The 23,632-nt window shown below is 42.6% G+C and overlaps 1 protein-coding gene across 2 annotated transcripts; it reads right to left on the bottom strand.

The window, feature by feature from the left end:
* Nucleotides 1–5,616: 5,616 nt before the first annotated feature.
* Nucleotides 5,617–22,931, bottom strand: CRHBP (corticotropin releasing hormone binding protein). 2 transcript variants are annotated; one of them, XM_064376065.1, is made up of 7 exons: nucleotides 21,338–22,931; nucleotides 20,859–20,991; nucleotides 20,385–20,542; nucleotides 18,694–18,904; nucleotides 15,898–16,046; nucleotides 11,400–11,517; nucleotides 5,617–6,399 (listed from the first exon to the last, which is right to left on the bottom strand). In XM_064376065.1, the coding sequence occupies exons 1-7, from the start codon at nucleotides 21,416–21,418 to the stop codon at nucleotides 6,242–6,244; spliced, it is 1,008 nt and encodes a 335-aa protein (XP_064232135.1). In that variant the 5' UTR covers nucleotides 21,419–22,931; the 3' UTR covers nucleotides 5,617–6,241. The 2 variants fall into 2 exon arrangements, with proteins under 2 accessions (XP_064232135.1, XP_012317554.1); XM_012462131.3 differs by having other exon boundaries at nucleotides 20,859–20,952; nucleotides 21,338–22,927.
* Between the last annotated feature and the right edge of the window lie 701 nt (nucleotides 22,932–23,632).

Genomic DNA, 23,632 nt, shown 5'->3' with positions numbered 1-23,632 from the left:
ATACAAAGGTATTTCTCTTTTCTGAAATACTCCACTGCACAGATAAGAGTGTATTCAGATATAATTTCATACAATTACCCTACAACAGGCGTTTCTTTCCACAACTGTCTTTTGGGTGCTTTTGAGCACATAAACAAACTGCCTGCAAGTAAATCCTGTCCATCAAACCTTTGTTTTTCTTTCACAAAGACTCTACTTTGCAGACAAACTCTGGCAATGTTGCTTCCCTATTAAAATAGCAAGTAGCCGGGTTCGGTGGCACACGCCTGTAATCCCAGCACTTTGGGAGGCTGAGGCGGACAGATCACCTGAGGTCAGGAGTTCAAGACCAGCCTGGCCAACAGGGTAAAACCCCCTCTCTCTACTAAAAATACAAAAATTAGCCTGGTGTGGTGGCACGTGCCTCTAATCCTAGCTACTCGGGAGGCTGAGGTGGGAGAATCGCTTGAACCTGGGAGGCGGAGGTTGCAGTGAGCTAAGATCGTGCCACTGCACTCCAGGCTGAGAGACAAAGCAAGACTCCATCTCAAAAAAATATATATATAGCAAGCAAGAAAAGTTTGAAATTGGGAGAAATTTGGAAAAATCTTTGTCACAAAAATTTGTCCTGAGTCAAACATGTTTTCTCCCTAAAGAAAAACTACATAGCAGATGAAGAAAAACTCATCCAGTAAAAGGCAAAATTAAATAAATATAGAAGCAGAAAGACTAAGTTGTTATGGTGGACTTATTTTGTAGCCAAATTCACTAATCAATGTTTTTAACTCATATTGAAGAGAGGGCAATTCACTGTGAGAAGACTGGTATAAGACTGACTTTTATCCATCACTGAATCCAACAGCAGGAGTTATCCTGAAATCCTTAGATGCTCTTTAGGGGTTTGTAAACTCTCCGGTATTTGCATAATATTTTTGTATTTATGGGGATTTTTTACTGGAAAACAATTTGTAGTTTCTGTCAGATTTTCAAAGAGGTCTAAGGATCACTGTTCTAAGATTATTTAAAGAATGTGGAAGGGTTGCATATGGTTCTATCAGTTAAAGCTTAGTGTTCATAAGATCAAAGATGTACATTTGAGGTATTTTTCTTTGGAAGAGTCGAGTCAGGCCTGTCTGGATAGTTGCAACAAAAACAGACAAAACAGTTATTTGGATTTAGGGGCCGGGTGCGGTGGCTCACGCCTAAAATCCCAGCATTTTGGGAGGCCGAGGCGGGTGAATCACGAGGTCAAGAGATCGAGACCATCCTGGTCAACAAGGTGAAACCCCGTCTCTACTAAAAATACAAAAATTATCTGGGCATGGTGGTGCGCACCTGTAGTCCCAGCTACTCGGGAGGCTGAGGCAGGAGAATTGCTTGAACCCAGGAGGCGGAGGTTGCGGTGAGCCGAGATCACGCCATTGCACTCCAGCCTGGGTAACAACAGTGAAACTTCGTCTCAAAAAAAAAAAAAAAAAAAAAAATTGGATTTAGACAGGCCCACTATATGAAGTGTGATAACACTCAGTGCTATATATATTTATCTCAGTAGCTTAACAAAATAAAAATTTATTTCTTACTTGCACAAAGTCCAGTGTGGCTATGCATAGTCAATAGGCAGCCTTCCACGTTCAGGGATCCAGGCTTCTTGCATCCTATAGCTGTTTTCCTGTATGGCCTTGGAGTCCTCTGTTAGAGTCTCTGTGTCTAACAGACAGTAGATATGGAAAAAGAGAGAAGGTGTGGAGGATCACATGAAGGGGTGGACATCACTTCTATCCATATTCTTTCAGTGATAATTCAGTCACATGACCAAACCTAACTGTAAGAGAGGTTGTAAAGTCAGTTTTGATGAACACAACATTTCTGCCCTACCCACTTAAATGAAGCAAGAGTACCAGGGAGCGGCAGTTGGAGGTAAAGAAGACATGCTGCTTTAGATACTAGGAGAAAGTCCAGTATCATAGGCAGATTGAGATATTCCGTAGACGACAGGCTGGAAGACAGTGACAGAAGACGCAGAATTAGAGGAGGTAGAAAAGGATCCAGAAGGCTGGGCACAGTGGCTCATGCCTATAATCCCAACGATTTGGGAAGCCGAGGTGGATGAATCACTTGAGCCCAGAAGTTTGAGACCAGCTTGAGCAACATAGTGAGACCCTGTCTCTATAAAAAAATTTTTTTTTCCTTTGAAACGAAGTCTCACTCTGTTGCCCAGGCTGGAGTACAATGGGGCAATCTTGGCTCACTGCAACCTCCACCTCCTGGGTTCAAGTGATTCTCCTGCCTCAGCTTCCCAAGTAGGTGGGATTACAGGTGCCTGCCACCATGCCTGGCTGTTTGTATTTTTAGTAGAGACAGGGTTTCACCATGCTGGCCAGGTTGGTCTCAAACTACTGACCTTAGGCAATCTGCCCGCCTGGGCCTCCCAAAGTGCTGGATTACAGGTGTGTGCCACTGTGCCAGGCCTATAAAGTTTTTTTTTAATTAGCCATAGGTGGCATGCACCTGTGGCCCCCACCTACGTGGGAGGTCACTCAACCCCAGAAAGTTGAGGCAGCAGTTAGCTGTGATCACACCACTGCACTCCAGCCTGCAGAATAGAGCAAGACCCTGTCTCAAAAGAAGAAAAAGAGAAGCATCTAGAAAATGAGATGGCGACAGTGACATAAAACCTATGAGCAAAAACGCTCAGAATTTGACACATGGAGATAGGAGGAATTTGGAAAATCAGTTATGGGTTGTAGAAGGCAGAGCCCTAGTCACCTAACTGGTATTTAGAAAGACCTATAGGTAGGAGTGAGAGATAAAAATAGCATCAGACAAGAACTAACTACAGCGAAATAACCAAGATCTGGAAGATTACAGAGATGGAGAATGGGGCAGAAGAGCAGATAGTCCAGACAACTTTTGAGATTATTTGTTCATGAACAGAACGTCGGACAAGAGCTATTCAAATTCCTCTTGCCCAAGGTCAGGATTGGTCCTGAAGCAGTACAGAGCCTACAGACAGAGGTGGACTGTGAGAAGAGATGTGTGTAGATTAGATAAATCCTGATATGATCTACCCTCAAATGTTAGGATTAGGGTGAGGATCAGGGCTGGGGCTACTATGCTTCTCAGTCACAGACAACAACCCTAACTAACCCTAGCTTCCTCACAAATGTCCTAGGATAGAACAGTATAATTGAATTACTGCAATTCCTTCAGCGTACAAAGCAAATGTCCCAATAGGAGTACAGAGGACCTGGAATGGTTTATTTGCTTAGAAGTAAGAGACAAAAATAAAAATAACAGCCAACACATGTGAGATACAGGTCTTGGGCTTTAAATAAATCCGACCATTTAATGTGGACAAGAACCTTTTGAAGAAGGCACTTTTATCCTTCCGTAAAGGTACTGTAAATTACCCCAATTTTATAGATTAAAAACTAAGGAATGGAGACTTATAAGTGACTTGCTCAAGTAAGTGGGAGAGCTGGGATTCCAAGAAGTTTGGCTACAGAGTCAATGACCTTAACCACTACCCTATACTTCCTTTCTTAGAAAGTCAAATTGTTTCATATTAACTTTTACTCACCTGATGGATGTGCCAGTGAAGACACACCCTATAAATCTCCCCCAGAGATTTCATTTACCATTTTGTTTCCAGAAAGCTGCCTATCCTTTTGGAACGCAGGCCAAGTAGTGGACAGTCCAAGATAAGACATGGACAGTTCACTGGAGTGGCTATATTGAAAACAAAAATTAACTCACGATGGATTAAAGATTTAAACATAAGACCTAAATCCATAAAAACCCTAGAAGAAAACCTAGGCAATACCATTCAGGACATAGGTATGGGCAAAGACTTCATGACTGAAACACCAAAAAGCAATGGCAACAAAAGCCAAAATAGACAAATGGGATCTAATTAAACTAAAGAGCTTCTGCACAGCAAAAGAAACTATCATCAGAGTGAACAGGCAACCTACAGAATAGGAGAAAATTTTTGCAGTCTACCCATCTGACAAAGAGCTAATATTCAGAATCTACAAAGAACTTAAACAAATTTACAGAAAAAACAACCTCATCAAAAAGTGGGCAAAGGCTCTGAACAGACATTTCTCAAAAGGAAACATGTATGCAGCCAACAAACATGCAAAAAATGCTCATCATCACTGGTCATTAGAGAAATACAAATTAAAACCACATTGAGATACCATCTCATGCCGGTTAGAATGGCAATCATTAAAAAAATCAGGAGACACAGATGCTGGAGAGGCTGTGGAGAAAGTGGAACACTTTTATACTGTTGGTGTGAGTATAAATTAGTTCAACCATTGTGGAAGACAGTGTGGTGATCCCTCAAGGATCTGGAACTAGAAATAGCTTTTGACCCAGCAATCCCATTACTGTATATCTACCCAAAGAATTATAAATTGTTCTATTATAAAGACACATGCACATGTATGTTTATTGCAGCACTATTCACAATAGAAAAGACTTGGAACCAACCCAAATGCCCATCAATAATAGACTGGACAAAGAAAATATGCACATATACACCATGGAATATTATACAGCCATAAAAAAGGATGAGTTCATGTCCTTTGCAGGGACATAGATGAAGCTAGAAATTGGCATTCTCAGCAAACCCAATAACAGAAAACAAAACACCACATGTTCTCACTCTTTTTTTTTTTTGAGACGGAGTTTCGCTCTTGTTACCCAGGCTGGAGTGCAATGGTGCGATCTCGGCTCACCGCAACCTCCGCCTCCTGGGTTCAGGCAATTCTCCTGCCTCAGCCTCCTGAGTAGCTGGGATTACAGGCACGCGCCACCATGCCAGCTAATTTTTTGCATTTTTAGTAGAGGCGGGGTTTCACCATGTTGACCAGGATGGTCTCGATCTGTTGATCTTGTGATCCACCCGCCTTGGCCTCCCAAAGTGCTGGGATTACAGGCGTGAGCCACCGCGCCCGGCCACATGTTCTCACTCTTAAGTGAGAACAGGGAGGGGACACAGGGAGGGGAACATCACACACTGGGAACTGTCAGGGGGTGGGAGGCTAGGGGAGGGATAGCATTAGGGGAATTACCTAATGTAGATGACAGGGTGATAGATGCAGGCAACCACCATGCCACGTGTATACCTATGTAACAAACCTGCATGTTCTGTACATGTACCCCAGAACTTAAAGTACAATAATAAAATAAAATGAAATGAAAAAAAAAGAATTTTCTATGTAGCTTAGAACCTTACTTTTTGCTCCAAGATGTCTTTTATATACTACATGCTCAGTTTTAAGCCAAACATGGACAAGGCTCAGTCAACAGTAAACTGCCTTCAGTATCAAAGCAGCACTCAAATTTCTGCAAATTGTGTCTAGGAGAGTTGTAAGGTCCTTACTGTCCTTGTAGAAATGTATATCTATTGTGACAAAAACATGTATTCTTGTGCAAACAGTGTTGCCTGTGCAAACACTGCAATTCTATCTCTACTCTAAATAATTCTACTTCAGTGGCCCAGAGTTCTTCTAGCTCTAAGAAGTCCAAAATGATTTAGTTCAGCATTTGGCTCTGCACCACATGATAACATTATTTTCTGATGGTAGCAAGAAAGAAGACTACTCAGGAAAGCAAATAAAGCCAACATCAAGGTGCCAACATTCTGAATATATTTATTCATGTTTGTATTTGTGGATGAAAAATTTTTTCCATGCTACAAAGTTTTGTTAAAAACAAGTTGTTACAAATCAATAAATAATTGCTATAACTATTATCTATTGTAACAGAATAATAAATAGAAAATAAATAGTACAACTACTTTGAAAATAAACAGATACAACTACTTTGTTAAACACAAGACTTTTTTCTGTTATTAAACTAATACAAGCGCCACCGCTTTTCTTTCTTTGAGTATTTTCCCTTGAGATACGTTTTTTTAAATTGCATGTTGCTTTGTGCTTGTCTTACCAGTCCCAGGTTTGTAGCACATCAAAGAATTACAAGCATTTCCATTTAGAACTATGATCCTACCAATCAGGGGCTGATTTTCTGCCATGTGTTCATTTACAGATTGCAAACATAAAAGAAGCAAAGTACAAAAATTAATGCGTGTGTGTGTGTGTGTGTGTGCATGTGCGCACATGTGCATGTGCTCTAGGCTGGGAATACTGACTGGTATGAAAGACTTTTAACTAGTTGTGCATCAAAATCATACACAATGGCATTAAAAACTCACTTAGCTATCAGCATGTTAAATCATTAGTTTGGTTATTCAAAGACCAGACAAACAGAATTCCCCAATACTGTTTCCATTTGGGTTTTCCAGCTCGTACGGTTCCAGCTGACGATACTCAAAAGTCACACGATTTATGTGTTTTCCACTGGAGACCATGCGCACCACAGTGTTGTCACAGCCAACTTTCATTTGGGCTATAATTGATGGAAAAGATAAAAGTTTCCTGGCAGGTTAGAAACCACACAGTCATCAAATAAATGACGGGATCATTTAAACATAATGAACGCAAGGAACGTATCTTCCTCTCATATACTCATGTCATGCATCTACCATCAATTGAAATGTTTTTGTTTCATTCCTATCATACATTAGTTATGGAACAGTATAATTGAATTCAGTCTTTCTCCTCATGTGCAAGAACACTATTAGAAAAATAAAACTAGCTGGAAAGAGGCAAGAAGATGTCTCCTAGGCCTTTTTTGCCTGCAAAGCCTGAGTGGTAAAGGCAGGTGAAGGCGATCAGTCTGAAACGGTTGCTCTGGTTCTGGTTCAGGGTTTTGCAGTGGAAAGAGTATTGCCCTCTAAGGACAGGTTGGAAATTTGCAGGGGCAATTTTTGGTTGTCACCAGATCTAGGGTTGCAAGGGGTTTTAGAGGGGTACTTAGTGGGGGCTAGACCAAAAAAAAAAACACCTGTTTTTTTTGAATTTAAACAAAACTCTGTTTTATACATAAACAAAAAGATCATTTGCGTGGTATAGACATACACTGAACACACTAGTTTTTGTTCTATTATCCACTTGCAACTTTTTTCTGATTTTTTTCTATACTACTTATATGAAATGACTTCTGATATCCTTGCTTCTCTTAAATCCAATCTTATTCATTATCTGTATATATCTGACAACTTTTATATCTCCTCTAGTATGGGTTATATATTGAAACTCATATTCTTTTTATTAAGAATTACTTTCCTCTTATTTATCCAGCCTCTAGCTGGTTCCCGAGGCAAGATTTACTGCCCTACAATAATCATCTCTGCTGTTTTAGTTTTCTCAATCTTTCTTTTCCTCACTTTGTCTCTATAAGGTATTTTTAAATTCTGAGACATGCTATCATTGTCCTTGTGCAGTGGGTACCACTCAAACATGTACCTGGGTTAAATGAAGTAAACTGTTCAATAGGGTTATTGAGATAAAAGTCAATTTGATGACATAACAGATATAAGCCCTATAATTATTTTAAAAATTAAAATATTTAGTTAGATATTAAAAATATTAATAATATTAAAATATTATTTAATAGAGAGTCTAAGCTTCTACCAGGAGATCCAAATTCATTTTTCTTTCCTTTCTTTTCTTTTCTTTTTTTTTGTGGCAGGGTCTTGTCATCCAGGCTGGAGCAGTGGTGCCATCTCAGCTCATTGCAACCTCTGCCTCCCAGGTTCAAGCGATTCTCCTGCCTCAGCCTTCACAGTAGCTGAGATTACGGGTGCATGCCATCACATCTGGCTAATTTTTGAATTTGGGTAGAGATGGGGTTTCACCATGTTAGCCAGGCTGGTCTTGAACTCCTGGCCTCATGTGATCTGCCCGCCTCAGCCTCCCAAAATGTTGGGATTACAGGCGTGAGCCACCATGCCTAGCCAAATTTATTTTCCATTAAACAATTTGGAGGTCATTCTTTTTCTGATCTTATTCTGGACTTTAATCTTTATAATATGTCCTATTTTCTTTACTTGAGTATTACTTATTATTTTGACCTAATTCCTAACAAAATCCAATGTAAAGGGCAGGGTCCCTAATAGTTCAACACTGAATAGCTAGGGAGGGGCTCATGGAAACAAAGAAAGAAAAGAATTAAGGCAGGAGAATAGGGTCTGGAGGCAGGGAACTTAAAGCCAATTTGTGCTGAATCAAGGAAAAGCACCAAGGTCTGCGGGCAGGGAAACTGAGGCCGATTCTCGCTGACTTCCCAAAGCTGGGTCAAAAGGAAAACACCTGAGTCTGGGGGCAGGCAACCTAAAGCCAATTAACGCAAACTTCCTAAAGCTGAGCCAAAAGGGAAAACCCCGTTTCCTGAGCCCGAGTAGCAAAGGAGCAAAAGCTAGTCTCCCTACATACAACCTTCCCCTTCCACCACGTCCACCACATCTCACACGGAAAGGGAGACTGCCTTGGACTGGCCACAGGCCAAGCATGAGCTATCCCTTCATCTTCATAGGGTGCCAATTCACCTCAGCCTTTAGCCACAAACCAAATCCTTCATCCAGATAAGCCGTAACTGACAGAAACCTCAAAAGGAGTACTTGAGGCTGGGCGTGGTGGCTCACACCTGTAATCCCAGCACTTTGGGAGGCTGAGGCAGGCGAATCACCTGAGGTCAGGAGTTCGAGACCAGCCTGACCAACATGGAGAAACCCTGTCTCTATTAAAAATACAAAATTAGCTGGGTGTAGTGGCGCATGCCTGTAATCCCAGCTACTCAGGAGGCTGAGGCAGAAGAATCTCTTGAACCTTGGAGGCGGAGGTTGTAGTAAGCCAAGATTGCACCATTGTACTTACTCCATCCAGCCTGGGCAACAAGAGCGAAACTCTGTCTCAAAAAAAAAAAAAAAATGTAGTATGTGAAACCCAGAAAACTTTTGTAACCGGGGCCTTGGGCCGCTTGCTTGGGTCCACTCCCACCCTGTGGAGTGCTTTCTCCCTTTAATAAATCCCTGCTTTCGCTACTCAGTCCTGTGTTTCATTCCTTTGCTGCTTTGTGCGTTTTGTCCAACGCTTTGTTCAAAACGCCAAAAACCTGGACAACTTACACTCCAGGTCCCCCTTCCAGTAACGGAATGAAGTCTAAAGTGAACCAAACAGTGATATAATTCCAGCCTTAAAATTGTCTTAAAACTGGTTTCAGTTACCTAGGTAATCTAGGCAAAAGTGGTTTTCTGGCCTTAGAATCACCTTTTTTGCCTAATTCAAGTTATATCACTTGAGCAGAAAAATGACTTTGGCTTCAATTATCTAAGTTTTTAGGCCTGATTGTTCTTTAAATCTTTGTCTTACCTTTTAACCCAGCTGAAGCACAACTCCTCAAAGGTGCTCTCCAATCATGAGCATGGAAGTAATTCAGTGCCTCAGACTGTGCACGCAAAAAGCTAGAGAAGCCGCATGCACTGACAGTTTAAACCAGGGCTCAAGGGTCAGTTCGCATTAGAGAATACTCTAGTTTTCAGCAAACCGTGTTTTTAGAAATCTTTTGTTTTACCTTTTACCTTTCCATCTTCTTGGGGGTCCCTGCTTTCATTTAGAAAGCTTGCTTTGAGCCTACTCCTGCCTTAAATCTCATCTGAAATGAGATTTTAGAATACAGGTAGGGAAGGTGGAGTACATATCAGGCTTTAGTGCTGACTTGTGTATAATTCATCCTTTGGTATCCTCAGGAGATTGGTTCCAAGATGCTCCCCATCCCACAGATACCAAAATCCACAGATGTTCAAGTCCTTATATAAATGGCTACCGTTTACCTTTACCTATTTTCATGTAAACTACACACATCCTCCCATATACTTTAAATCATCTGTAGATTACCTATAATACCAAATACAATGTAAAAGCTATGTAAATAGTTGTTATACTGTATTGTTTTCTATTTGTGTTATTTTTATTGTTTTTTCCCTGATTACTTTCTAATTTTTTTATTTCATGGAGGTGTGGTCCTGCCACGTTGCCCAGGCTGGTCTCAAACTGTTGGGCTCAAACAATCCTCCAGCCTTAGCTTCCCAAAGTGCTGGGATTACACTGAATATTTTCTTTTTTGAGGCAGAATCTTGCTCTGTTGCCCAGGCTGGAGTGCAGTGGCACGATCTCGGCTCATTGCAACCACCACTGTCTGTGTTCCTCTTAAGTAGCTGGGACTACAGGTGCGTGCCACCACACCTGGCTAATTTTTAAAATATTTTTGGTAGAGACGGGGTTTCACCATATTGGCCATGCTGGTCTTGAACTCCTGACCTCAGCCTCCCAAAGGGCTGGGATTACAGGTGTGAGACACCCGCCTGGCCTACACTGAATATTTTCTATCTGCAGTTGGTTGAATCCAGGTATGGGGAACCCACAGTTAAGGAGGGCTGACTGTATATTAATTCTATTTTAGAGATGTTTTATTTACTAAGGACCAGCATCAACTCAGAGAAAATACTGGTGGTCTGGCCTGGTTTTAATTATAACAGCTAACAGCTGATCAAGAGGACTGTTAGCTTTGCAGCTTCATTGTCTAGCTGGTTAACAATCAGCAGTGACAGGAGAGGAAGGAGGCTACAGTAAGAATTAACTGAGATTAGAGACTGCTGTTCTTCTTCTGTTTTACTTTGGTCTCTCTGAAGATAATCTAGGACTACCGTGTCTGAAGTAAAGATATGGGAGTGACCTTTATAGCAATGTCTTATGACTCTCTCCCCACCCGCCGGACTTCACTGAGTTGTTTGGTCAGGAAGTCCCATCCATCCTCACCTGACATGAGCATCATCAAGTGAAAATCCTCACTGGCCTCTGACATAGATCTGGGTTCTATTTGGCATGCTGTGCTAAATAAACCAGTCTTTTATTACTGCTGACTGCTTTTAGATTTCAGAATTTACCTCTGTATTACAGTGGCCTTTAAGAGGCTAGTTTAGCTGTTAAAAAGTTATAGACTTTTAGCAGTTCTAAGAATTTCTAATAAAACATCACTTTGTTGTTTATTTACTATGAGTAACACACACATATATACACATACATGAAAAACAGCTATTTTAATATTATCCTATTACTAATTGATGATACATCTACAATTTGAACCATAAGCTTTTCCATTAGTAGATAAACTCTTTAGTGTCTAGAAAATGAAAGCAGGGACCCCCAAGAAAATGGAGAGAATGCAGTTTTTTAAAGCCTGGTCTTTTTCATAGTTTTACTTAAGGCCAATCTTAAACACACAACCTTATTGCTTCATAGGTTTCTCTCCCAATGTTGGATATTTTGGCAAAGATATTCATGTTATATGTAGGCTCAAATGTAAAATCCTCATACTGGCTCAGTGTGAAAAACTAAAGGGTTTTTTTTTGGTGAAACTCACCTTCCAACGCATAAAATATTGAAGAATTGCTTATTTTAAAAAAAATCTTGATAGGCACATGCATCATCATCAAAGAAATACCTCACCTGGGCCATGAAAGGGGTAGCAGAGATCAGCTAAAGGCATCATCTTGGAAGGGTCCAATCCAGTTCCTCCCAGCAGCTCCACAAAGTCTCCTATTCCCTCACACCCTGCTGAGGATTTCTAAGGGTATAAAAGCAGCCGAGAAAGATACATTTAAACCAATTACAGAAGTCAAACCATTTGACCAGCAGCGGGTCCATGAATTCACTCAATCAGCCCTCAACATCCTGGCAATACCATTTAATTTAACATCTGGGACTCCGGAAATTAAAAGATATTTACAAGTGAAAAAATCATAAAAAGTGCTTTTCTAAATCAGTTGAGTAATCATTTTTTTTTTAAGAAATGTGTGTAAATTTTTCATTTTTTGTTAAGCTCGAGGACTGGAATGATAAAATGGAAATCTGTAAACTCCATATAAGATGTATGGAAATTGAACCTAAAAATGCTTTACTTTTCAAATCATTTGGACATACATACTGAATCACTAGAATTTCCTAATGCATGCAGTCAGACTTAAGCGAAGTCAAATATCTACATTTTATAAATAGGGCTTTCACATCTGTTTTCCCTTCACTGAATCTCTTTTCCTCTTCTTTTTAAAGGAAATTTGTGTGCTATTGGAATACATCATTTCTACCAATAAGAATTTACATTAATTATGAATATATTAAAGAAATAATAAAATCCTGATTTGGGGCCCAAGTTTGCTACTGTTATCATTATCTTTCTCCTTTCAACTAAAACAAATTTAAGCTACTCAAAAGAATTCATCCTAAAGCTCTGTGTGATCCACGATGAGCACCTTTTCCTGCTTCTTTTTTTTTTTTAATTTTTGTAGAGATGGGTCCTTGCTATGTTGCCCAGGCCAGTCTTGAACTCCTACCCTCAAGGGATCCTCCTGCCTCAGACTTCCACAGCCCTGGGATTACAGGCCACCTCACCCAGCCTTTTCATCTTTTCCATACTGTCTTGTCCACAGCAATCCCTGTGACTCACTTTCCCACACAAACAAAGCAGCCACTCTCAGTCCCAAAAGTACTTTGAGCCCCCATCTCCCATGATCAGGGCAGGCCTCATGAGTATCCCACCTGTGCAGCCACATAAGGCCAGTGTCTAAAAGGGCTCTATGCTCGGTTTAATACTCTGTTGCATTTTAATAAATTTGTAATAAGGGCTCCCACATTTTCATTGGCACTCGCCCCCCAACAATTTGTGTAACCAGGTTTGCCTGTGTTCCTCTTCTTCATTGAAGTGTGCTCATTAAGAGATCTAGTGCAATGTGACAAGGTGCTCAGTAGTTAACCAGATAGACCTTAACACATAGGAACCAAAATCTACAACAGAAAACTTAAAACACACACACACACACATAAGCACACACCTTCGGACTTTTAGAAGGGCATTGACAGGTATGGTGGCTCATGCCTGTAATTCCAGCACTTTGGGAGGCCGAGGCAGGTGGATCACTTGAGGTCAGGAGTTCGAGACCAGCCTGGCCAACGTGGTGAAACCCTGTCTCCACTAAAAATACAAAAATTATCCAGGCATGATGGCACACACCTGTAGTCCCTGCTACTCGGGGGACTGAGGCGGGAGGATCACTTGAACCTGGGAGGCAGAAGTTGCTCTGAACCAAGATCACACCATTGCACTCCAGCCTGGGTGAGAGTGAGACTCTGTCTCAGAAAAAAAAAGGCGGGGGGGCATTGAAATACAACTGGAACTAGACAGCAAACTGGAAAATAACATAATGGCAACTGTTTCACTAATAAGCAGGGGCAGGTGGAGATATATATTTTTAAAGGGCCTACCTACTGTGTGCTGGGTTTGATGCTTAGAGGCTTTATACATAATTGTATCAAATGATGAAATAGAGGTTTAATTAGCCCCACTGTAGACAGGCCTTCATGTTCTTGTATTGAGAGTGGAATAAGCAATTTAGCAGTAAAGGAAAAAACCTTAATTGCCTTTCCCTTGAGTAGAGGAGGTTGGGAGGAACTTTATAGGTTCCAAATTTCAGCAGGTGCTGTTGCAGAGAAAAAGGCAGACTCGGGAGAGAGAAGTGGGAAATTAAGAAGTTAGGAAGAAATGCAAACTAAAATGAGGGGAACAAAACAAATAAGAAAGTGAGGTGCACTTACTCCTTCTGTTCAATGATTTTTCTTCCCTCTTTGCGAGACTCTCAGCTTTTCTTATAAACAATGGCAGACACTGAGTCATGTAGGGACCTCTCAAGTTCAGTTCCTCAACAGTGATTTCCTAAATTTTCTTTGTTGAGGTTCTAAGCCACTACTATCTTTAGCCTACCCCACAACAATGTACCAAAAAAGTGCTTGGCCAGGCACGGTGGCTCATGCCTGTAATCCCAACACTTTGGGAGGCTGAGGTGGGCGGATCACAAAGTCAGGAGTGGGAGACCAGCCTGGCCAATATGGTGAAACCCTGTCTCTACTAAAAATAGAAAAAAAATTAGCCAGGTGTGGTGGCGCATGCCTGTAATGCCAACTACTCAGGAGGCTGAGGCAGGAGAATTGCTTGAACCCAGGAGGTGGAGGTTGTAGTGAGTGAACCGAGATTGCGCCACTGCACTCCAGCCTGGGTGACAGAGTGAGATTCCATCTCAGAAAAAAAGTACTTATATTCCTTGTACCTAATGTAAGATCCTCACACCAACTCAATGTGCAAAATGGAAGGTTTTTTGTTTTGTTTTTATTTTGGTGGAACTCATCTTTCAACACATAGAAACCTGGGAAGTTTTATTTAAGAAAATCATCTTGATAGATACATTAATAATAAAGAAACGTCTCACCAGGACCATAAAAAGGGTGGCATGGCCCTACAGCCCATTCATTGCATGGACGCCACAGTGATATTTTAGACAGTGTACATCGGATCATGTCGCTTTCCTCCCTGAACCCCTTCAGTGGTTTACCACTGCACTTAGAATAAACTTAAACTCCCTAATGTGGCCCACGGGGCTCACCGCACTCTGGCCCTGTCCCTCTCCCTGAAGCTGTATTTTGCCAATCCTCTTCCTTCCATTTCTGGAATCTGGCAAGCCCATTCCTGCCTCTGAGCCTCTCCACTGTGCCCTCTGCTCCATGATCTCATGGCTGCTGGCTCCTTCTGATCTATCACCCAGGTCTCACTTATCAAAAGATTTCTTTCCTGACCACTTTATCTCAAGTAGCCCCCTGCCTCTCCACCCACCCCATGCTCCCAGTCACTGTCTACTACACCACTCTGCTGCATTTTCTGTGCAGCACTTATCACCATTTGAAATACATGGCAATTTTGCCTTTCTCATCCCACTTGAATGCAGGGTCCCTGTGAGCAGGACCTGTCTTGTTTATTGCTAATTTCCAGCATCTACAATAGTGCCCTGCACATGGCAAGCACTCAAAAAATATTTTGTGAAGGAACAGATGTCTAGAACACTGTAGGCTCTAAATTGTTCAGGAGGAAACACCAAGATTAGCCCCATAGCCCCAATAACTAAAGTGCAGATCTCCCAGTCTGTGCTCACACCTTTCATCTTCTGTTTTACATCAAGAATGACGTGCAAATAATATCAAGACAGTAAGACTGTACCAAAGATGCCCAAAAATGTCCTTATCAAAGGACTATTCTTCCACTAAGTTCCAACTTAAAAAAAAACAGGCGCTAGTTCATGCATTTAGGGCTTAAAGGAAATTGGATATACTCATTTTCTCAGTCCTAGTTCTATTTATTTGGTTTTCACTAAAATCTGTCTGATTAGGAATTATGACTGCCTTTGATAGCAGCAAATACATGAATTATCTTAACCTAGTCATGTGAGAAAGTAAAAGGAAATGAGGATGACTCAGAGAAAAAATGCTACCAGTGCAAGAAAACGCGGTCCAACTTGGCATGAATTTTAAGGTCCATGCAGAAGTTTATTCGAAAACAAGTTGATAGGGATTCTCAGCTAATATTTTTTAGGCAAAATGTATTAAGTTAAATGTAATGCCAAATACTTTCTAAAACGTTACTATATTTTGCAATCTAAAAATCCAATTTTGTATTTTATGCTACAGTTAGTACTCCTTCATAATACAGTTCTGTCAATGAGATACTTCCTTCGTGTCAAAAGAAAATTCCAATAATCAGAAAAACAGCTGTGTAGATGACTCACACTACATTCTGCTAGGAGAGAATTTTTGTAAAAGAAGCAAGTACAAGAGCGTTCAATTGTAATTATATATCACAACTTTACCAACTGAAAACATTTCTTACATCACAAGGAAAGTATTCAAGTAGTCAGAGGGGGCACCTGAGTATGCAACTTGCCACATAACTGAAATAGAAGAGGGGGTTCGTTAAGGCGGCTATGGCAAACACGTGTGAGATATAAGAGCTAATCAGAGCGACGTACTACGCCAATTTGCCAGTGTCCAGGTTTGCCCTGTATGATTGCTTCTGCTCTGATAAAGCTGTGGCCTTATCAAATGGTTGGAAAACAAGTAAGCAACTCACCTTTAACTGAAGACCATTTAAGTGTCCCAGGGTGAGATCAGATATTTTGATCACCACAGGATAAATTATGGAGAAGCTGCAGTTTCGATGCTCGTGTGGAACTACCAGAGTAAACTTTCCATTTGGAGTCTGAGAAATGACATTGCAGGCTTTGCAGAAAAGGAAAAAAAAAAATTCACATTTACATTACTTGGTTTGCTGGGTGTTTCTTTTTTGTTTGTTTGTTTGAGATGGAGTCTTGCTCTGTGGTCCAGGCTGGAGTGCAGTGGCACAATCTTGGTTCACTGCAACCTCCACCTCCCAGGTTCAAGCATTTCTCCTGCCTCAGCCTCCCAAGCAGCTGGGACTACAGGCACACGCCATCACACCCAACTAAGTTTTTGTATTTTTAGTAGATACAGGGTTTCACCATATTGGCCAGGCTGGTCTCGAACTCCTAACCTTGTGATCCACCCACCTCAGCCTTGCAAAGTGCTGGGATTACAGGCATGAGCTACCGCTCCCAGCCAGTTTGCTGGGTTTTTATGGAAATTTATTGTATCCTTATTCTAGGGCTCCTGTTCATGGTCTAGGGCCTTCTTGCCCAGGAAGAGAACATATATACCACAAAAGCAATTTGGAGACAGGAAGGATTTGGGGAACAACAACCATCAGTGACACATGGATATTGTCAGGAGGCCCTGGGCTGTGACGCAGCTTCTAATCTTAATCTTAGGGAGTTACACCTTATCTATAACAATCACAAGACACAACACAGCACCCAAACAAAAACTAGCTGGTAGTAGTTTTAGTAAGACTTTAGTTAACTAGAGTCCAGCTTAAAGCTAGGTATCTGGAAAATTGAGGCTTAATGGTAAGTCTAAAACTCAAACTCTATCTGAAGGCTTCATTCATAGCATTTGGAGTCATAATGTTATTTTTTAAATAATAAAGTAAATAATTTCAAGTATTTTCTTTCTCATTTTTATTTCATTGTTTTTTTTTAAAATTTTTAAATTTTTATTTTAAAGCCAGGGGCCTAGGATGCAGCTCAGCAGCTTCACCATGGCCCTAGGCTTATTTTAAGTATTTTTCTTTTTCTTTTTTCTTTTTGAGGTGGAGTCTTGCTCTGTCACCCAGGCCAGAGTGCAGTGGCACAATATCAGCTCCCTGAAACCTCCCCCTCCTGGGTTCAAATGATTCTCCTGCCTCAGCCTCCTGAGCAGCTGGGACTACAGGCATGTGCCGCCATGCCCAGCTAATTTTTGTATTTTTAGTAGAGACAGAGTTTTACCACATTTCCCAGGCTGGTTCGAACTCCTGACCTCAGGTGATCTGCCTGCCTTGGCCTCCCAAAGTACTGGGATTACAGGCATGAGTCCCCGTGCTAGGCCTATTTTAAATATTTTTCTAATAGTGAGAAAATAGGCTGAGAAAAAAATGAAAGACAGCCTTAAGACTGATCAGTCTTAAGTCTGATAAATATTTGCTGCATGTTAAGTGATAAGTTAACTAAAAGGTACATTTTTAACATTTAATTTACTCCCAAGAACTTCTAAAACTTTTTTGTTTTATATCTCAAATCTAAATTTACAATACATTAACTAGTCTAGATATGAAAGTACAAGCATCAGAATCTGTACTTTTTTTGCTGATTTCAGGATGAATCAACCTTGATCAGAACAGGTCAGAACCACCTCTTGCCTCTTCTTATATTTCTAATTATAATTTCTTTCAAAAAGAACTGAAATTCCTTGATGGTTCTAGAAGGTTTCTTAATATGCTTTTTAAAAAGTTTTAATACAGACAGGGTCTCACTTTGTGGGCCAGCCTCATCTTTAACTCCTGGGCTCAAGCGATCCTCCTGCATTGGCCTCCCAAAGTGCTAGGATTACAGGCATGAGTCACCACACCTGGCCCAGGAGGTTTCTGATTTCTAACCAAACAAAATATACAGGAAACTCTTTGTCTTTTAGAATTGTTCTGCTGCAGTCCTCATGAACAGCTTTTTTTTTGGGGGGCGGGGGGCTTTTTCAAAAATTCTTTTTGTTTTTGCAGAACTAGAAATCAGATCAGTAGTACATTATTCTTTGGCAGATTAGGCCCCATCTTTCAGCCACATGAAGTGTTAATACTATTGTATGCAAAAATGAGTGATATGTGTTCCTTTCCTAATTTTTTAAACAGATTTTTCTCTTAATGGGGAAAAAACAATTAGCAGATGAATCAACTCATTGTGATTAAGATAATATGCTTTAGGCCTGGGCTGTTCAATTGTGCAGCATAAGCTATATGTGTGTTCATCAGAAATGAACTAAATTAGAGTGGTGGGCTCAGAATCAGAAGGCAACATTGAAATGCTATAACCCAACCCTTTACTCAGGGCATTATATCTGTCTACCACATTCAGGCACAGGCTGAAAGATATGGACACTTTCAAGCCTGTGCCTGAATATCTCTTAAGACTGCAACTTTATATCCCATCCCTCAAGCTTATCCTGGATTAGTGAAATGACTTGGAAAATTAAAGCTTATCACTAAATGCATTGTAGAACCTGAGGCGATCAGAGCAAGACTTTGGAGAAAAGATAGAATTGTACTCGCCATAAATTAGTATACTACCTAACCCGGGAAATAAATTTAAAACTGTGATTTGATTTTCATAATAATTAATAGAAAATATCCTTTAGGTCATTTCTAATTACAAAAAAAATTCCATTCAAGTCATTCCTCAGTTCAAATTTCTTTAAGTCTTTCGACTACCTTCGAAAAGCAGGTTTGATTCCCAAGTTCTGCCTTTTGACTGAGAACACTTACGAAAGAGGTTGGGGTCTGTCTTTATGGTTAATGTGAATCCATTTCCTGGTTCATGGACTCGGAAGAAGATCATGGCCACATTCTGGGAAGATCTGATGCTCCTCCTGCTAAGACCACTCTCACAGAAATCTATGTATCGCTCAGCTGTGGGGAGAGGATGATCCTGGGAACTGGGGAACTTCTCCCCCTTGAGAATCCAACCATCAAATACCTTTGGAAAAAAAATACAGACATAGATGCTATCATTTCCATCAACTCCTGAAGTCAGGGATGAGTTGAAAAGGGGGGAAAAGTTATCCAGCAATGGGCCTTCGGTCATAAGTGAGAATTGACAGTCCACTCTCTACCTGCTTGCTTTTCATTTGTATATATTGGACGGTGAGGGTTGTTTGCAAATAATAGTATTAATTTATTATTTTTCTTTATAAGCCTTAAAGCTCCCAAAGTAAGTAAACTTCCTTATATTTTATCATTTCAACCATTTTGGTAAATAAAACCACATAGTACATTTTACCTTGGTCATATTTTCTACCTCCCACCTTCAGAAGAATTCCATAGAAGCATAATTTGGGTTTCATTCAGCTCCTCTCTTTCACTAGTCATTGAAATGTGAATAAAACATCTCAAAAATAGATAACAAAAGAAAAAACTGGAGCAGTAACTTTATCTGCTAACGGCTATATATATCTTTTTTTTCTCTTTTTTAAATATATCATCACATACTACTTTAAAATATCAAGAACTGCTTCAACAGCCAGGCAGTGATGGCTGGTATGCTACCTGGGACATTTTTCCTTCACTTGTTAAAAGTTTGCAGTTGAACAAAGGGTCAGTGTCTATTGACTTGACTCTCAAAATCACCACAGGTCTCCAGTTTAATGAGTCCAATCTAGTCCACATTAGCAAAATTACCAACAACCCAGCTACAAATTACTTCTAATGCATGTGACAGGTTCCAAAATAATTCTACTTTGGAGATGTTAATCACGATTATTTTAATTGGACAGTAGAGCTCCACCAGCCACCCCACGCTTCCCTGTTACACTTATGGAGTCTGACGACTGGAAGCAGGGAGACAGTCAGCTTAGGGGTCTTGTCCTCCCCTCCCACTTGTCTCAATCTAGATGCCCCCTCGGCAGCCAGTCCCCTACTGCTCCAAAATCGGTTCACCCGAGCCCTGAAGACAGCCTCTGTGCACTCAGAATGGCTCTATCGAGCGCGGACCAGCAGGAGCGAGGCGGGCTCAGATGTGAGACGCGTGGGGCGGGCCTTCTAACCAAGACGGCCCGCGTGGTGGACCCCAGCTCTCGAGCTTGTCGGTTTTTAATCATATTTCCTCGGCCCCGGATTGCATCACAGCGTTCCGCGCGGCGAGTTCAAGTCTTTAGACGTTCCCAGGGCCTCGAAAACGCCTGGAAGGGAATTTAGACCACGCAGCGTCCCGAGCCACCGGCCCCAGCCCTACGGGATGGGTGTGGGTCGAGGTCTTTGGGTAACGGCGAGCTTCTTGCCGTGCGGAGGGTCCTCGAGCTCGCCTCTCCGACTCGGGCACCAGCGAAGTGTCTCAGAATTGCCACTGGCTACCCACGCTCGGCAGCCCCACGCTGGGCGCAGCTCCCAGCCCTTTCCAACGCTCCCGTGCCCCCACCCACCACACCCCCGGCTAGGCTGGCTGGCCGCAGGCGCCTCACCTTCAGGAAGTCGCCGCCCTGACAGTCGATGGAGACCAGGTCGTAGTGGATGGTGATGAACTCCTCTGGCTCGCTGATGAAGAAGGCTGCGCAGTGCAGCTGCGGCCGGTCGGCGGTGAAGGTGAACTGGCCCTGAAGACTCAGCATGTCCAGGCATCCTGGGGGAGGAGGGCACAGGGTAGAGTCCCGGGCTGCAGCCGCCACGGCGACGGCCTCAGGCGGCCCCTCTCCGCGCGCCCCATGCCCAGTCTCTGTGGCGCCCAGCGCTCGGAAGCCCAGCCTCGGCTGCACTGGGTTCCCGCGCCCCAGGCGCGCCACCCCTTTCCGCTCCCAGCTCGCCTCCGCAGACCCATCCCTAGCGAAGCGGACCGCGCCCCTGGTGGTCTCGACCAGCCTTCTTCCCGAGATGCCCGCGAGCCCTCGGCCCTCCGCACAGAGTCCCAGGCTCCCGCGAGCCGGGCAGCTCCGACTCACGCAGAGCGCGGCGGTACGGCTGCTCCCCAGCCAGCTCCCGCTTCAGGTTGGCGCTGAACAGCAGGAAAGGTTCGTAGTCCGCCGCTTCCCGCAGCTGGCAGGGAACATGGGTCAATCCGGAAAAGTTCAAGGACTAGGAATAAAAAAGGGGACCAGGAGCGGGGCACCCTCCCTGCCACTCAGCATAGCGAATAAAGAGAGAGGGGTAATGTTTCTCCGGGTCCGGAGAAAACAGGGAGGTCTTAGACCCTCTCCATCAGGCTGGGGTATCTCCAGCGGCCAGAGGAAGGCAGGCAGGCAGTCTGGGATGCTCAGAGGCAAGGAGGAAGACCAGGATAGGGGAAACCAGGGGCAAGAGAGCATCCAGCAGAGAGGTAAGAAACAGGGAACCCCAAAAGGCTGCGAGCAGAGGCAACCTGCCTGCCACCTAGGGCTCACACGCAAGGAAGGTGAGATGGGTCAGGCCAGGAGTGGCTCACCTCTAGGTACCGGCTTTCCCCTCTTAGAGCCGTCAGGAAGATGAGAACGAAGTGACACTGAAGTTTGAAGTTGGGTGACATGCTGGCCTTGCCTCTGCAGCTGCTGTGCTCTGCTCCGGAGGTCCTGGGCTTTCCTTCCCACACCCTCACGCAGACTGAGAGCTGGAAGCTGGTAGGGTCCCTTTGCTGGGTCTCTTTTATAGAGCGATGGGGAGCGGAGGCTCTCTGCCCCTAACTGATCGGAGCTCAGTAACCATGGGTTACCCTGTCTCATTGACAAAGTACGTGGTGATGACGAGGGTCCAGCTCTCAGCCACAAATTTTCAGCGTGGCCCAGCATTATTCACCAAGAATGATTTCAGTCACTACAACTTAGTGCACTAAAGTGTTGGAGAATGAGGCAGAGACAAAGAATAAGGGAGGGCATTTTGTTGACCTGCCAAATGCTAACATACTCTTTTCTGAGGGCATTCAGGGAATTTTCCATTTTGCAAATCAAAGTAACAAAGTTACATACATGCACAAAATACTCAAACACATATAGCCTATATTGTGCAGCCTCATCACATAAGGATGGAACCATGCTAGAAATTGTCAAATAATTTAGTATTCATGCAATTACTCATGCCTCTTGTAAGAAACGTGAGGCATTTTCAGCTTTAAAAAGAGGTAGAACAGAAGAAGTCTGATTTTGCAGAATATTGCAGTAATGCAATTGTAAGCTTTCTTCCTGTCCCTTGTCTTTGCTTTATCCTAGTCCAGTTTCTTATAAGCATTTCTTTCATGGAAAACTAACTCTGGTGTTACTGGACTTCTGGATTTTAGCTGAGCTCTGTCACTTAACCTGAATGTTTGCTTGATGTACACACTCCTAAGCCAGGTAGCTGCAGACATGACCTTCGCATCCATCTGAACCACTGAGAGATTAAGACATTCCATTTCATGCCTTCAAATACCTGGATTACTTTAACATGCTGGTAAAAAGAACTGCCGAGAAGCTTTATTATAACTGCTCACCAGCAAATTTACAGGGCTCAAAAAATGACTTAGGGATCCAGAAATAAGTATAGCTTATCTCTGCTTATTAAGAGAGAAGAGAATCGCTTCTTTGTGTCCAAAATTGTGGGAAGCATGAGGATGCTCCACTTTTGGCTTTCCTACCCCTTTCCAGTCTCTGTACAAGCATTGTTATTACAATTATTACAAATAGTGAGACCATAATTCAGAGTTTTAAAGGAAGGAATGGCTATACTTTTAGTTTTAAAATATTCCAATTAAACAGTAATTATCCTGGCAACGTCAGAACTGGATTATTTTTATGTCAGGACAATTCTGAGCTCTGGAGAGGCTTCCTCTTTGTTGTTTAATCAGGAGGCCTTCCTGCCACAGTCCAACTTTGTAAGCAGTCCTCAGATCACAGACAGTGTGAGGGAAAAGAGTACCCAAAGCTTGTGGACACTGGCCACCATGTCCTTCTCATCCCAAAAGCTGTTTAGATGCCTGAACTTTAAAAAGGTTATAAAGAAAACTGAGAGGAATAAAGGAGGAGAAAAATAAACTATTTGACCCCAACTTGCTGGCCTCAAACATGCCAGGCCATCTTCAGGTCTATCTCCCATCCTTTTTGTGCCTAGAGGGAGCCGCAGGCCTACTCACCCAGCATGCCATGCCACAGGTCCTCTTCCCTTTCTTTTTTTTTGAGATGGAGTCTTGCTCTGTCTCTCAGGAGGGAGTGCAGTGGTGTGATCTTGGCTCACTGCAACCTCTGCCTCTTGGGCTCAAGTGATTCTCCTGCCTCAGCCTCATGAGTACCAGGGACTACAGGCACATGCCACCATGCCCAGCTAATTTTTTGTATTTTTAGTAGAGACCAGGTTTCACCATGTTAACTAGGTTGGTCTCAATCCCCTGACCTCGCCATCCGCCTGCCTTGGCCTCCCAAAGTGCTGGGATCACAGGCATGAGCCACCACACCCAGCCAGGCCATCTTCCCTTTCCCATTGACTTAGCCACAGTTCTTGGCCTGATCCAGAATTCAGTCCAGCACCCACCTTGGAGACCTCTGCCTTTACTTCTTTGGGGGTCTGGCACCTGGTTTCACTCCAGCTCAGTGTTGCTTTATTAGCATCACCAAGGAGACATTCTTTGCCACCCAGCCCCTTTACAAGCTTATGCACATGTGCACGTGTACACACACACATGCACACACGCACGTGCATGAACAACAGTGATGTTCCCACCCTGCTCTCATGATGCCCCTCCTCAGGAACCACACACAGCAAGAGCTGGGATGAA

The sequence above is a fragment of the Aotus nancymaae genome, unplaced genomic scaffold (genome assembly GCF_030222135.1).
Source record: "Aotus nancymaae isolate 86718 unplaced genomic scaffold, 86718_ANA_hifiasm-v0.15.2.pri h1tg000014l, whole genome shotgun sequence".
In the NCBI taxonomy this organism is placed as follows: Eukaryota; Metazoa; Chordata; class Mammalia; order Primates; family Aotidae; genus Aotus; species Aotus nancymaae.
Note: the sequence above shows the minus strand (reverse complement) of the source record. Positions and strands in the feature narration are given on the sequence as shown.

Excerpts from the sequence above, each read along its gene's own strand:
- CRHBP (XM_064376065.1), bottom strand. The coding sequence starts at position 21,418 with ATGTCACCCAACTTCAAACTTCAGTGTCACTTCGTTCTCATCTTCCTG. Across the intron at positions 20,992-21,337 it reads GGGAAAGCCGGTACCTAGAG|TCCTTGAACTTTTCCGGATT; the intron begins GTGAGCCACTCC and ends TTTTATTCCTAG. Across the intron at positions 20,543-20,858 it reads GCCGTACCGCCGCGCTCTGC|GATGCCTGGACATGCTGAGT; the intron begins GTGAGTCGGAGC and ends CTCCTCCCCCAG.